Source organism: Haliotis rufescens, unplaced genomic scaffold, assembly GCF_023055435.1.
Source record: "Haliotis rufescens isolate VD_foot unplaced genomic scaffold, xgHalRufe1.0.p SCAF_4, whole genome shotgun sequence".
Lineage (NCBI taxonomy): Eukaryota > Metazoa > Mollusca > Gastropoda > Lepetellida > Haliotidae > Haliotis > Haliotis rufescens.
In genome coordinates, this window is record NW_025964112.1 from 9492367 (window position 1) to 9508162 (window position 15796).

General features: G+C 40.7%; 1 protein-coding gene across 1 annotated transcript; it reads right to left on the reverse strand.

Annotated features, from left to right (window-relative positions):
- Positions 1-3715: 3715 nt before the first annotated feature.
- On the reverse strand, positions 3716-15346 carry LOC124135814 (EGF-like domain-containing protein 2). Its single transcript, XM_046501388.2, has 11 exons — positions 15304-15346; positions 11717-11799; positions 10896-11003; positions 10549-10668; positions 9398-9600; positions 9071-9216; positions 6984-7135; positions 6592-6667; positions 6341-6488; positions 5029-5155; positions 3716-4674 (listed from the first exon to the last, which is right to left on the reverse strand). The coding sequence occupies exons 2-11, from the start codon at positions 11781-11783 to the stop codon at positions 4511-4513; spliced, it is 1311 nt and encodes a 436-aa protein (XP_046357344.1). The 5' UTR covers positions 11784-11799; positions 15304-15346; the 3' UTR covers positions 3716-4510.
- Between the last annotated feature and the right edge of the window lie 450 nt (positions 15347-15796).

Below are 15796 nucleotides of genomic sequence, written 5' to 3' on the forward strand. Positions count from 1 at the left end.
GCCACTTCTTGCTGAGATGCTCCAGCTTGTAATCTCCCAATGGCGTTGTTCCGTTGAGCTGCATTCAGTCTTGGCATTCTGTCACTGCCTCTACTGCCGTTATAAGGACTGTATGAACAGCCGTTGATATGGACTTTTATACCCATTCAGCAGGGGGGCCTGCATGCCTAAATGCAGGATCCTGTGCTGCACGTTACTTACAGGCGGTTGCGTTTGGATGAAGCTGTAAAATTGATCCCCAAACGCTACGTTTATGTGCTTTGCATGTGTTTTCGCGAATTATAGACACATCATCTTTCTGTTTGACTTATTTGGTTCTCATTTAATGTAATTATTTTAGATATTTGGCAAAAAGTGGTTTCACATCTATGTCAAGTTTCTTTTTTTGAAGAGTATATATATATTGGTATCACATATATCCCACCAGAGGGTTCACCATCTTACTCTGACGAAACATTTCCAAAACTACATAATGAAATCTCGTGTAAATTATCAGCGACAATAGTATTTTTATCATTGGTGATTTCAATGCAAGGACACGTACTTTGTCAGATTGTATTACAACAAACTCCACCTCTATCAACGAAGATATATTCCCCAAAGACATTGTTGTCTATATGAATGGTGTTGAGGTGGTGCATTCCCTATTTGCCTACGTCCCATATGTCCTAAAGAAACAGAAATGACCTCTCCCATTTGGCCTACCACAGATTATTTTAAAGAACCTACATTAATGTAACTTTCTCACAGTTAATTAATCCTTTTTTATGATCATAAGGATTGTATATAACTGTCTTCTTTGATCACATACCATTGTATACGGGTAATGATAACAAAGTTTATTTGAGAAAAAGAGCCCGAGATGAATCGGATCCTATGCCGCAAATCTACAACCTTGCCCCAGCAGAAGCTGCACAATGTCCTCCCTTTGTTAGTATGAAAAGTGGATTGTACAGACAACGCAGAAAAACAACACCAGCATTGTGTACCTCAATGGTCAGCTGTCCAGACTCCGAGACAGACGCCAGCAAAGAGAAATATCTTCCTTGGCATTAGCAGATGCAGTAGGAATCCTTATCAAATTACATTAAAAAGATTCTGTTTCCTGAGAACAATGGTTCAAAATCAAGGACCTCGAATCTTCTTTTGTTGGGAAAACATTAGCGCTCGCTACGGCATAATCAACCAAGCCTACTCCTTTACATGTGACTTTGCCAACTCCTTTGTCATTCTCCGGCTATTGACAATGTATATATTATTGTTTTTACATAAATCAACTAGCTTATAACCATGTGTTGTTGGAATCCCTACATCCTGACTCGACCTTTCTAACAATACATTAGCATATTTTAGTCTTTCAACATCATTCGACCGCCTCAGTGTCCTAGTGGTAGAGCGTCCGCCCGGAGAGCGGAAGCTCCGGGGTTCGATCCAAAAGACGTTAAAAGATGATACTTAAAAGCTTGTTGTTACCCTGTCTGGCGCTCGGCATTAAGGGGCTAAAACAAGGACTGGTCGGCTCGGAGTCAGTTTTCTGTTTCTGAGTGGGGTATTCATGTTAAACTGCGGCATGGTATCTCAGTGGGCTAGCACTATAAATCGGCATCAGTCCGGACTAGTACAAGCAGCCACACAAACACACACACGTGCATGCACGTCGCTATATATGCGCAATAATCTTGGACGCGACGTTAAACCCAATTTCACCTCACCTCAACGGTGTCCTCCCCATTGGCCTACTTCCCATTTGGCCTACGCTTTTAGAGGATTAAAGTAATGGAGAAAACAAGACTCAGAGGTTTTGGTAGAGAATGTAAAACCTCGGGAGGAGGGAAATCCCGAGGGGCGATTTCCCTCCTCCCGAGGTTTTACAGTCTCTACCAAAACCCCCATCAGACCAATGGATCCATCGCCACGTCCTCAGATTCCAATGATGTCGAGTCATACACCAAGCCAATCAATGTCTCTGGTGATGAGCAGTTAACAAGGGATGAATCCGAGGTTCTGTAGGGGTTACCCAATCACGTGTGCCGGGATATTTCAATCTTAATTTGCTGGATGATTTTTTATACCATCAAAACTTGACCCTTAGCAAACTTTAAGTTTGCAATAACATACTGGTATCTAGGATTAGACAATTCAGTTTATTGCAATTTTACGCCGTAATACTGTGTTTAGTCTTCGTTACTAACCGTCCCAACTGCAAAACAGTAAGCCCAATGCCTCACAACATTTGTTGCTCTTTCTCGCTTTTGAGAACATTTTAGTGGACGATGTTCCGGCTGAACTTCCGGTTTCATGTTTTGTAATTTATCATATCAATTGTGGGGCCATCACAAATTACTTTGCAATCTCTCCTATCGAAATGAGTTGTCAGCTGTGGGCGCTTGTGGCGAGAAACCGTAACAGTTTAAATACGATATTGTGTTTCTTCTAAGTATTACTGCCTTTGGTAATAAAGTACCAACAAGGAAGGGCAGAACCTAGCGTCATCACTGATTTTCAGTGATCCGTTTATATACACATGGGGATACGGATGTCTCAGTCGTGTGAGGCACCGCAATTCGCTGTGCAGAGTTGCGTCCCTTGGGCAAGCCAGAAATCTAAGATTGTAGGTTCGAATCCCGGTTTGACCCGATTATGTTTCAAGGTTTGTCAGCACCATATCCATGCTAGTAGGTTTCATCAAAGTGGTAAACGCCCGAGACCTGCATCACTTCGGGCTTTCCTCCCACATTGAACTGACAAGCCGTGATATATCTGGAATACTGTTAAAAGTGGTGTTAAAACCATCTCACTCACTAATACACATGTACTTTTCGCCGCTGTTTTATATTCCCAGTGAAATCAGTTCCCATAAATAATCAAGACTCATCTTTCTCTGGCGTCGACGGTTATATTTTCCTGTTTGCCATAACATATGTTGCTTTACAGAGGTGTGCCTTACCTGTCAGGGAAACTGGCTAAGATAAACACCGACTGTGCATGGCCCTTGATATATGAGGAGTCAGCATCACACTCCTGCTGGCCGCTTCCGTGATCTAGTGGTAGAGCATCCGCCCGGAGAACAGAATGTCAGAGGTTTGATCATACCAAAAGACTTTAAAAGATGGTTCTTGTTGTTACCCTGCCCGGTACTCGGCGTAAAGGGGCTAAATAAGGAATGATCGACTCGGAGTCAATATACTGACGTACTCATGTTAAACTGGTATGGCATGGTATCTCAGGGGGCCAGCACTATAAAATCGGCACCAGTCTGGACTTGTACGAGCAGCCCCCCCCCCCCCACACACACACACACACACCCACACACACGTGCATGCACGTCGCGATGTAAGTGCAATAATCTTGAACGCGACATTAAATCCCAGTTGACCTCACCGCACCTCACAATACCGATCAGGGCTTGAAGTGTGAGAGACATCTTCCGCTTTCTTCACACTTAAATAGATTCACTGAATACGGCATATGTACGGTATTTGCGAGAATTATGAACCCCTGGTGGTCTTTTGTTCCCCAAACCTTATGTGTCGGTTATGTACTCCAGCCCAATACCAAACGAATTATGAAAACCCTTCAATAGTGTACTTATTCCACTTTTTTTATTATACAGATTCATGTTATGAAAGGAGATTCCCTGAACAATGAATGGTTTTATGAACATCTTCCACGTAAATATATGTGTATAGTATATCTTTCCATAAACAACACAACATTACATTTTCAACTTTTTATTAAATCCCTCGGCTGATAAAACATTCCTAGTATATCTACACACACAAAAATAAGTCACACAAGAGTCTTACAATTAGTAATAAAGATAAATGACTGATGTTAATCACCTATGCAGGGCAAGAGAACGAATGATTAAAATATACGACAATATTTAGCTTTGAATGTGATGTACAAATTCATCGACTGTAAATGTATCTTATGTTGACATATCTAAATTATATGACTGTTTATAGTTGTGCGACATTTTCTGACACCTAATCAAGTTTAAAAAAATTAAGATTATGTATTACATAATGAAATGCATAAATTCAGGTTATTACGTAATAAGGACATGAAAATGGATCCGGTCAGTTTGTTACGTGGTGTTCAGGGGCAATATCGTTTCGTGGTCTTTTGTTCCCCAAACCTTGTGTGTCGTTTCTTTTGTACTCGAGCCCACTACCGCAAGCATCATGAAATATGTATCTTTTATTGCGACATATCTAAAAAATAGGACAATTAAAAATTGTGTGACTTTTTCTAATGTCTAATCTTGTTTACAATTTTTTAGAAAAGGTTTGACGTGATTTAACGCATACATTTCAACTTTCGTTTTTACAGGACGTTTTCGTCTGTGAATTTACAGGAGAAATCGTAGGCCTTAATCACAAAACTGTCACAATATAGGAGCTGAAGTTGTATTTATCCTACAACATAAACATAACAAAGGACTTAATAATAATTAATAAAACAATGACTTTAGATTCGTCATTGGCAATAGAAACAGTCCAACATTTTATCCTTTGGTGTCTGTAACAGGTGCCCGCCTGTTGATGAGACGAAGGCCAAGGAAAAGACAGGCTCCAAGGAGGACGAGGACAACGACAGCCAGGCCAATCACTGCGGCTGTTAGATTGATGGTACCAGTCTGCGCAACAGCGTCTTGAACAGCGCTCTTCACTGGAAGGAGGTTATTTTATAGAATATAAAATGAATGAATGAAATCGATATTTTCAGGGTCCTTCGGACTACTATCGCAAATGTATACGGTTTTAATTAAATTTTCTGTTTTTTAATTATGTTCACAAAGAAGTACAAACAAACGATATTATATGAAACGTCAACGCCTGAGAATAACCAGTCTCGATTATCTAGCTTATCTGCCGTCCCGATTCCATTAGGCGTAAAAGACAAAATAGTGGTGAACACTTTATGAAGTATGACACCAGCTGCAGGTGTTCGCCAAAAGGGTAAGCATGTCCTGCTCTACCGGTAGAACTATTAATCCGTTTGCCATGCTTGATAATAACGTACCATCTGATGTTGCAAGTGGGTCGTTGACTCTGATAAACGTGATAAGCGTTTTCTGTTCAGTGGAGTTAGACGGAGGGGTTTCTCTCTTCTTACGCCCGTAACCTGAACTTCCATCAGGACACATTTTCTATGAACAAGAATAAAAATGTTAGCCGTGAATCTGTAGTTAAACCGATACACGCGTCGTATATTTTTGATTTTTTCAGGGAGGATATGGAAAAAAAGAGGCGATTACGCCCGAAACCGGAAGATCCCCCACTTCAAAATGCCTATAAACAAACATATGATATAACGTTATCCCTCGATCTGTAGTTTACCCTTTACACTCGTCATGTATTTATCTTGAAACGTGGGGCGGTCGGGTAGCCTAGTGGTTAAAGCATTGGATCGTCACGCCGAAGACCCGGGCTCGATTCCCAACATGGGTACAATGTGTGAAGCCCATTTCTGGTGTCCCCCGCCGTGATATTGCTGGAATATTGCTAAAAGCGGCGTAAAACCATACTCACTCACTCACTATCTTGAAACGTAGTGAGGGAATCACACAATAAAGAAACAGTGCAATGATAAAGAAAAATGTTTTAACTTTATTGAGCTCACGTTTGCGTATTTGTTGGTCAAGTAATTGACATCATGAGAATCGATCCACGCAATCGGAATACATTGACATGCATCAACCTCGTCAGCAAGCCTGATCACCCGATCCCGTTAGTCGCCTCTTACGACAAGCATAGTCGCCTTTTACAGCAAGCATGGGTTTTGAAGACCTATTCTACACGGAATCTTCACGGGTTAATGAGCTTAGGATTTCTGCAGTATGGTTTACTTCTATTGTTCACAGAAACAATGTACCAAACAACCTACCAAACAATGTACCAACAATATCAAACAATGTACCAAACAATGTACCAAACAAAATCAAACAATGTATCAACAATTTCAAACAAATTATTAATTTTACATTATCTTCGAAGGAGTGAGTAACCGTTGTTTTACGCATATTCAGCAACGCGGAGTCCGAATCACGGTGGCATATAAATATTCGAGTGTGGAACAAAGAGTTGCGCTATCGGTGTGTATGACACAATAACCTAATTTACACATCATAACCACCCCATCGTCTTTAGTCGCTTCACACGACTTTGGACCTCATCTGACCCAGGATCCCGAAGGGATAACATTGGTTAAAACAATACGCCATAGAATCGTCAGTCTCGGAATCTGTAAACTTATTTTTTCTGAACATTTTCCGTAATTAATCAACAAAACCCAAAAAACGGCAATTTACCATTATATATACATTTTTACTCACCGCTGCGCATCCGCCCATTTGTCTGCAGACAAGAACTGTACACTCGTAAGTGACGGTGACACCTGATGTGAACTTGATAGCTGTTGTTTCAATTATTGCACTGCCATACATTTGCGAGGTGTTTCGAACAAATGTCTTTGCGGGACAACTGCAGTTAAAGAATTCAAGTTTTAGTTCAGTTTTCTTTCGAGTAATGGAAACTGTCGACAGTAAAGATTATTATGTTTTGATACTGACGATTAAAACCATACCTGTTTGTAATAAATTCAGCTTCCACGGATCCGCCATCTTTGGCTTTGCACGAGAGGACGCGTATTTCAACAAAACCTGTTGTAGAACATTTTAGAATCATGGAATTAGTCAATGTATTTTAGATGTACCTAACCATATTATGTCAGATGGTAGATTCCTCAGATGATAATGTAATAAAACCTCACACAAAGGTTAGTTCCATATATATTCATAAAGTTACATAGGGAATACACTTCATTTGAGCCTGGTATTGTACATATGGATAACCACTGACACACAGATATATCTCCGTTACTCAAAGGCTGAGCAGAATATTAAATATACGATAGTGTCTCGATGATGCATGAAAATGTATCTACTAAAACTGGAATGTAATAAAAAATATATATACCAGAGGTAGTATCAAGTGTGAATTCAAGCTTAACCGTCGAACCAATATCAACTGCGGACCCACTGGTTATAGGGGCGTTAGAAGCGTCCTTCATCACCATCGTAACAACATTCCCTGCAGGGTCTGCAACAACTTTTGTTCGAGTCAGTCCACTGAAATCAGTACATTTTAGAAAATATTGAATGCAAATTTCTAACATAACGAGTAATTATCTCTTACAAACAAATTTCCTACTATATTACCATTCACATATGTTATTAGCTTTCTTGCGTGCCCGTGTTCATACCGAGTCAAGTCAGGTTTCCAGTGACCAAACCTTGACGTGAAAGCCGATTTATTTGGGCAAGGTGTTTACATGAGCGACCTGGCACAACTGCGTACAACGATGCTCATGCAGTAAACTTCTAAATGGGTTATCATAGTTTGTACATTGATGAATGCAGCTTCAATTACTCAATGACTTCTGCCGAGGGAAGACTTTCAAAAGACTTTGTTTTGTTCGTTTGTTGTTTAATGCCGCACTCAGCTATATTCCAGGTATATGACGGTGGTCTGTAAATATTTGGATGACATCGTCACCCAAGGCAGCGAGTCTGGAAATCCCATCACGTCAGTCGCCTTCTTGCGACTGACATCGGCTACTTAACATCAATTATAACCCGGATGGTCACAAGGGGCAAACGACTTTGTGGATAACCGAAAATAATATACTGAACCGCAAAAGAAACGTCGACTTAAGTAACTTTGCATGAAAAGTTGTCATTTAAATATCTTGGTAATTTTTCTCAAAGTTTCTAAAATTTAACATTACCTTGTCCCGAAAAATGAAGTTTGATGATAAAAACAAAGCAGATGACAATAAAACCGATCGCCCAAACTCATCACGGCAATGGCCAGGGTAACTCGTTGCAGGTGAGTTCCGCGCAAATTGAAATGCACATGCTTTCCCCCATGCGTTCCCCCATTTCTTGCCCTATACAAATCCACCCAGATCGGATAACATTCATTCGTTATTGAATTGCTACCACATGCCAAGATTGGCAAGAAATCAGCGACACCGAGCCCTTGGACGATTGCAAGCTGGACAGATCGCTTTGTTACTCCTGCGGAAACTGCTCGACAGACCATGCGGACACCTCAGCGAAACATTAGTGCGGACACCGTGCGTTGACGATTGACGAGCAGACACCCCCACTGTCACAGGCTACACCGAGGACCCATTCTGACACCACGTCATCGCCGGGACCGTCTTCAGTGGGCAACACAGAACCAGCACAGAAGAGTCCTCTTCTCAGACGAGAGCCGTTACTGTAGCTCAATAGTAGATGACAGAGGGAGAGTCTGGCGACGCCGTGGGGAACGTTATTCGGATGCTTGTGTTGTTGAGAGAGACTCGTGGGGTGGTCCGAGCATCATGTTGTGGGGTGGAATTGGTCTTGCACAGAGGGTCGGCACTGTGGCCTTCCAGAACATCGGTCCAGGGAGAGGCAATGGTGTCACAGCAACTCGGTACATTGATCAAGTCTTGAGACCACACGCCATACCTCATTTGGCACGTTGCCGCAACCACGAGTTTCAGCATGATAACGCCCGTGCCCACGCTGCGATAGCAACAAGAGACTTCTTCCAGCAAAATGGCATCAGAACCATGCAGTAGCCTGCCCTTAGTCCCTTAAATCGTTTCTTTTGCGGTTCAGTATATGAATGTGTTTGTACTTAACCTATTTATTGGTAGCATGGAATGTAGAAGTGGTGAAAATGTCTAATTTTGTGAGTGAACATTATACGACACTGTTTTCGCGACAGGGACAGGAAGCCATTTGGGCAGCAAATCGAAGCAATTGGTTTACACTCAACATGCATATATTATAACATGTTATAAGTATGAATTCCTAGTAACTTGTAACCATAAGCACACTTGTCAGAATTGTCGCGAATAGATTCACTCACTCGCCCATACGTGTAAAAATAAGAAATAACAGGATCCAATTGATACCCTTGTATCTGGCCATTTAGACTCTTAACTATTTTTAGATAATAGTTGCGAGCCAACTCCGTCCCATGGTTTCAAGTATGTTCATACTTACATTTCTGACAAGCTCAAGCCTGCGGTTGTAACCGTCTTCTGCGCATCACCGCAGCAGAAGGTGGCCTCAAAATCGAGCCCTGTGAGATACGAGGCTTCATACCGGCAAATCACTGTAAAGCACTGAGTGGATATTCCATTCGTATCCTGTAATTTAACATTACATACAATAAAACCTTTTGTTTATTGAGAAATATAATAATAATTTATTCAGATGCCATGTGGATAGTACCGTGTATGCAGTTGCATTACTTCATGACCTTGTCATTCATTTTTATGAATCTTACTTTTTTATGTTAGCTTAATTACTACAACAGTTGTTCCAAACCGTAGTTGCATTCGGCGGTCCACAGTTTGTAGAATCTGTAAGGGATGCTTCCAGAAAGTTTCCCGTCCAGCCCGTCGGTGTTCCGGTGGGTGGATTTGTGGTAAAGCTGCAGGCGTTCTCAAATTCCATCACATAACACGTTGGGGTACCGGGTACGTTGACGTTCAGGATGTGGGCCCCAGCACTCGAGCAACTCACATCCACTGCAATTCCACAGAAAAGGTTTGAGTTAGCGTATTAGTTGTGGGTGTGACCTGTCATTTGTGAACAATATCACTTTATCACAACTACCTGCGTCTTTCCTACCCTATTTAGCTGTCAAGTCTTTGTATGAATTAAATACTGATCAAAGCGTCAAGAAGACTCAACGACACTCACTAAATGCATGCTGTAGAGTGTAATTGAATCAACAGTTGTGGCCTCTCATGTAAGCATCTGTCAGCATCTTCGCGGTTGGAACAGAAGAGTGTCTCCCAAGGAGGTGACCTGGTTAAATCCTTGTTACCACATAATCCCTAATCTCAAATTATTTTTGCCTGGTTGTGCTGCTATATTCTACCTTGGAATCTTCATGATATGAAGCCTATTGTCGTTAATTTATCGTGCATTAAATTGAAGGCTCAGCTATTATCTTATCTCCTTTCCATATATTAAGGAAATATCGTACATAAAGAAAGGAACGTAAACACCTCCCACACTCTATTTAACGTAAAATGTTTAAAATGTTCAGGCCAGAGAATAACTAGCTATAGAGTCTCTGTTATTCACAGAAACAGATTCAATTGGGCGTAAAAGACAAAACAGCGTTAAACATTATATGAACGGATCACTGACAATCGGTGAAGACAACAGGTGTTCGAGAACCATATTCCTTAGCAGAAGGTGCACTTGTATAACTTGATATAAAGGTAAAGATGAACTATCATTTGACTTTAACACATACATGTTAAGACTTGTAACAATGACCTTTTTGAAAATACGGATATGGTAAAGGGTGTTCTTGTTCTGTTGTGGAAAAGGGCAAATTGGGATGTGACAACATCGATATCACCGTCATGATCATCCAATGTTCCTTTAACAGCATACAGGGGTTAACTAGTAAAGATGTTTCCTTCTCAAATGTGAAATACAAAAGCGGAAGAAGTACTTACATGTTTTGTACTGGCATTTGGGTCCGTAGAATTTCTCTGAGCAAACACATGTGGTTTCATCTGGTAGGCATATAGACCCGGTGTTTTCACAAGCACAAGTAGTGCCAACTAGTGTAGTATCTGAAAGAAAACGTTTTTAATATTGAGACTAATTGGATCGGGTGGTCAGACATTTTTGATGCATATCATCGTATCCCAATTGCGTGGATCGATTCTCATAATGTAAATCACTCGATTATTTACAGACCGGCGTCATATTGCTGGAATATGGCTGTGTGTTGCGTTAAACAACAAACACACAAACTATATTCCGTTGATGATTTCAGAGAATGTTTATAAACACCTACCTGTTCCACAGTCATAGTTGGCCTTTAGAGCTGTACACGTGCAGTCTCCGGTGGAGGCACAGGTGCTGCCAGTTGCACAAGTATCACCGGTCCGTAGGCAGTTGAATTCTGAAATTATGAGAATCATGCAGTCATTATTTACTATTCATCTTTACCCAAATGGTGGCGTTCAGATGATGGGAGAGGAAAGTAATATGTAACGCAGGCCATAAATCACATTCATTAATATAAGCGTTTGACCTGAAGACCAAGGGTCATATTCGCGATGAATCTACAGATCCTGGTTACTTAGTGATGCAACTACGCACAGCGAGTTCACAAAAGGCTCATCCTTGCGCCATCTCATGTTGGTGAAGCACATTGCCAGAAAATACCGTAATGTTAATTGCATGAGAGCGTAACAAAGGTAAAAATGTTGCCCATAAAGGTCGTCTCTTCATCAGAATTGCTTAAATGTCATGTTTCACTGCAGTTATATATAACGTTAACCTACAGGTAATCTTATAGCGATTACCCATAATCAAATTAACATAAGGTCGTCTTTGTTATTATTTTGCCCGTTTAAGATATGCGGAAGTGGATGTAGTGAGCTCCCTTTGAGAACGTATCGAATACACTCAATGCGTAACCTTTGAAGTCCGAAATTACACTGATATAATATGTACTACGGATCTCGATTGGATTAAAGATGGAATTAATTCACAAAATGCACAAAATAAACTATTTAAATATTTCGCTATCTTTCTCAGATATTCGTATTGTTCAGTGCATTATTTGATTCGTGTATGAGAATATGTAGGAATTACTGGTGAAGGACTTACCTGGCGTGGATTGTACTTGTACAAAAGCAATTCCAATGATTCCTAAAAGCTGCAGTAGTCTTGACATCGCGTTATGATGGTGTCTATATAAAGAGTGAATAATATTGATACGGTTTGCATGTTTATACTGCTGACAAAAAAAATGTGCAGGCATTACGATATGACACACAATTCACCAGCCTCCTTGGTTACACATTCAAGAAAAATCTAAGTTTGGAGAGAGTGCATGACTTGACACGAGTAAGCTAATTGATGGAGAATGGCATTTTTGTACCTTTTATCCCTGATACATTTAAAAGCAAAAATTGCAATAATTACCGCTATGTTGTATGCCACTTTGTCGATAAACATTATATATGGCTGAGTGTCAGGTTAATAGTGACTAGTACAGGTGATCCATCAGCTTGAAGTCAGATTGCCCCGTACAGTGAAAGTCGTCTGCGTGCAGGGAGCATCATTTGGCATGAAAGTTCAAGTTAAGCTAAGACAGATCAATATTATTTTCTATTAAGTTTGCATGTAACTTGATAAATACTTTATTAATATAACATTAAGTTCAAAAGATTAATGCCTGCTGTATTAAAATAAAAGTTTTAACATAGTATGACATATTCATATTAATTCAAATACGTAGTTGCACATTTCAATAGGTTCTTTAGAGTGAGTGAGTGATTTAGGTCAAACGCCACTTTGAACAGTATTCCAGTTTTATCACGGTGCATCTTCTTAATGTGGGAGGAAAGTCCGTAGTTTTGCAGGTCAGACGTTTACCACCATATTGACACCCACAAGCAAAGGTATGGTGCTGACAAACCGGGGCGAACCGGGATTCAAATCCACAATCATAGGTTTCTGGCGTGCCAAAGGAACGCAAATCGAATTGCGGCGCCTTAGACAACTGGGACACCCCTGCCCCCACTGACGTTAGAGTGTTGGGGAAATTCATTCAGTGTGATTTCCCACCTGAACCACGCGAAACAGTACTGAAGTAGAATTAAAATATTATCACTTACCCGTGAACAGATCGCCCTTTCAATAAACATACAGCTGTATTACACATTGTGTAATACCAAAACGCGTGCTTATGTACTGTCGGAACAAATGTTTCACGAACAAATATTGAAAGCTCTCAACATCCCTTGGCTTATTCAACGACATTGCGTGTGGAGATGATAGCTCACGGAGTGGAGCTTATGCATATTCGATGACCCCAGCAACCTTGTTGCTAGGCTGATGTCACATGGCATTGTTTTGCCGATGGATCTTGCAACAAAATTCCTCGCATTACGTCATCGGGTATTGTGACGTGATTATAAATTTTGTGGTGCAGGGCTCGGATCCACCAGGCGACCGTACTGTAGCGCAACGACAGTCGTAAGCCCATGTTCAAGTATGTGAGTTGCGATAACCTAAGCACTTCGATAGCGTTGTGGAACGGACGCCTGAATTCTAAAGGTGGACCGTTGTATGGTATTAAATTAATAGTTTAAACTTTTGACTTGTTTAAAGTATGATTCTGTTGGATTATGCCGTGGATCGTGTAGTTGTCCGCCTATTCACACACGACAGTATAATTCTAAAAAAGTTATAAATGGCAAGTAATAAATAAAATACTAAACTCGCTCCCGTGTAAAACCAATTTCATGAAACTCGTGAATAGTTGTGGCTTTCGCTCGTCAGATACCAGACCTATTCACGCGTTTCATAAAATTGGTATTACACGGGAGCGAGTTAAGTGTTCTATATAGATCCAACAGAAATTAGATAAATTGTAGATGTCACATGGTTAAAGCAAGTAAGCGCAGATAAATACATGATCTAAGATATCTTTTTATCTGAGATTCCCTTCTATCTCAACACGAAGAGTAGCATTACATATTTTAATGAAAATTAAACATCCGCCTATATAATAAAAGGTCTTTATATGTTACGCAATTTTTAGAAATAGAAAACTTAACGCCATAGAATAATCTGCCTCGATTATCTATCGAAACGGACTCCATTGGGCGTAAACTTATCTTCTTATTTTGTAAAAGCATAAACATTGTGTCTGTGCATTTGGAATATGCTGTATAATTGCTGGTGTCGAAATGTCTATTTGCGTGTACATAATCCATACACGTGCAATGTAGCCACCTTTTTAAATGATACACAATCTGAAGTTAACATATCTGAAGGAATATTTTATTAGCAGTTGAACGCGGTATACACGAGAACCAAGCTTCGTGGAACCAACTCCTTCTTGTTGATACATAAATACCCAATGCACAATAGAGCAGTTGACATCGACATACCTTGGTTCCAGTCTTAGCAGATGCACTTACCTGTTATGTTTCTGATCGCCTTTTAGAAGTGTCAGCGTGAGTATACATTCAGGTTGCAGTCGTGTTCTATACATATACTACTAGAGAGGCCACTCCCCAATTCATGTTCCTGGTCGGGGTAATGTCAGCATTGGTGTGTTCTTTAATTTGATACGACCTGTCATTGGCTACTGTTGAGAGGGTGTGTGTCCTGTGCCGTATATCCAATCCTCACTCAACCACCAATTTGAGTCATCTCATTCTATTTTAGGTACCTTTAAATACACCCATTACACACCATGAACTAACGTCACTGATAAAATATAGATGTCCTCGGTGGGAAACGTTCAGGAGACTGGAGAATTAAAGATGTGTTGTGCAACAGCATCTCACAATATGTTTCATGTTCATGTGTGCTACGATAAAATGTTAAATAAAATCGACCAAACCCTTTACTGTTCATTAGAAATATCGGATGAGGGCAGAGTCCATTGTACGAGTATAATTATATCATTGGCATGTGTTTATGAATCACTATCAAATAGTGATACCAGGTTTTCGCGAAAAGGTGCGGGTATCCTGTCCCTGTGGTGGCATCTGTCACAAACACATGAAAAGTCAAGCCAATTTTTCAACTGAAAAAAACCCACCTATACACCGAGGGTTTACAGTTACAGTTTACAGTTTTGTACACTATGAATACTGAAAGTTTATCTTGAATGTTATAACCCTGATAAAACTTCTTTGCGCTAGAGCCGTGTGACACGCTTCGAAATCTTAATAAAAAGAGCTTTCTCGATTATATCTCCTAAGTTGTCAGAAGTAGACACCAAAGGCTGGAGCTGCTGGAGCTTTTTGAAAAATTGAGTATTGGAAAGATGAAATCATCATTATTTCAGTACCAATTGCCGCATGTTTTGAGTTTCATGATAAATATATTTGCTGTTTGTAATCTTAAATTATCACATTCGTTCTTTTGAATACCATTTAATTATAATCAAGTGTCAGAACTGACTTTTACAATATGGAAAGAAAGGTTCGGTTCATATAGGACTACATTGGGCTAAAATGTAAGAACTTATTGAGTTGAGGTTCAACGTTAACGTTGATCTCAACAGATCATGTGCTGAGTGACGGTAAGTCAGATTACCCAGGAGAAAATTCTGAAGTGACGCTGTTGTGTGTGAGATGCACTGGGACACACTGGCTACTGTTGTGTGTGAGATGCACTGGGTCACACTGACTGCTATTGTGTGTGAGATGCACAGGGTCACACTGACTCACCTATTGTTTGTGAGCTCCACTGGGGCACACTGGCTACTTTGTTTGTGAGGTCCACTGGGACACACTGGCTACTGTTGTGTGTGAGATGCACTTGGTATAACTGACTGCTATTGTGTGTGAGATGCACAGGGTCACACTGACTCACCTATTGTTTGTGAGCTCCACTGGGGCACACTGGCTACTTTGTTTGTGAGGTCCACTGGGACACACTGGCTACTGTTGTGTGTGAGATGCACTGGGTCACACTGACTGCTATTGTGTGTGAGATGCACTGGGCCACACTGACTGCTATTGTGTGTGAGATGCACTGGGTCACACTGACTCACCTATTGTTTGTGAGCTCCACTGGGGCACACTGGCTACTTTGTTTGTGAGGTCCACTGGGACACACTGGCTACTGTTGTGTGTGAGATGCACTTGGTATAACTGACTGCTATTGTGTGTGAGATGCACTGGGCCACACTGACTGCTATTGTGTGTGAGATGCACTGGG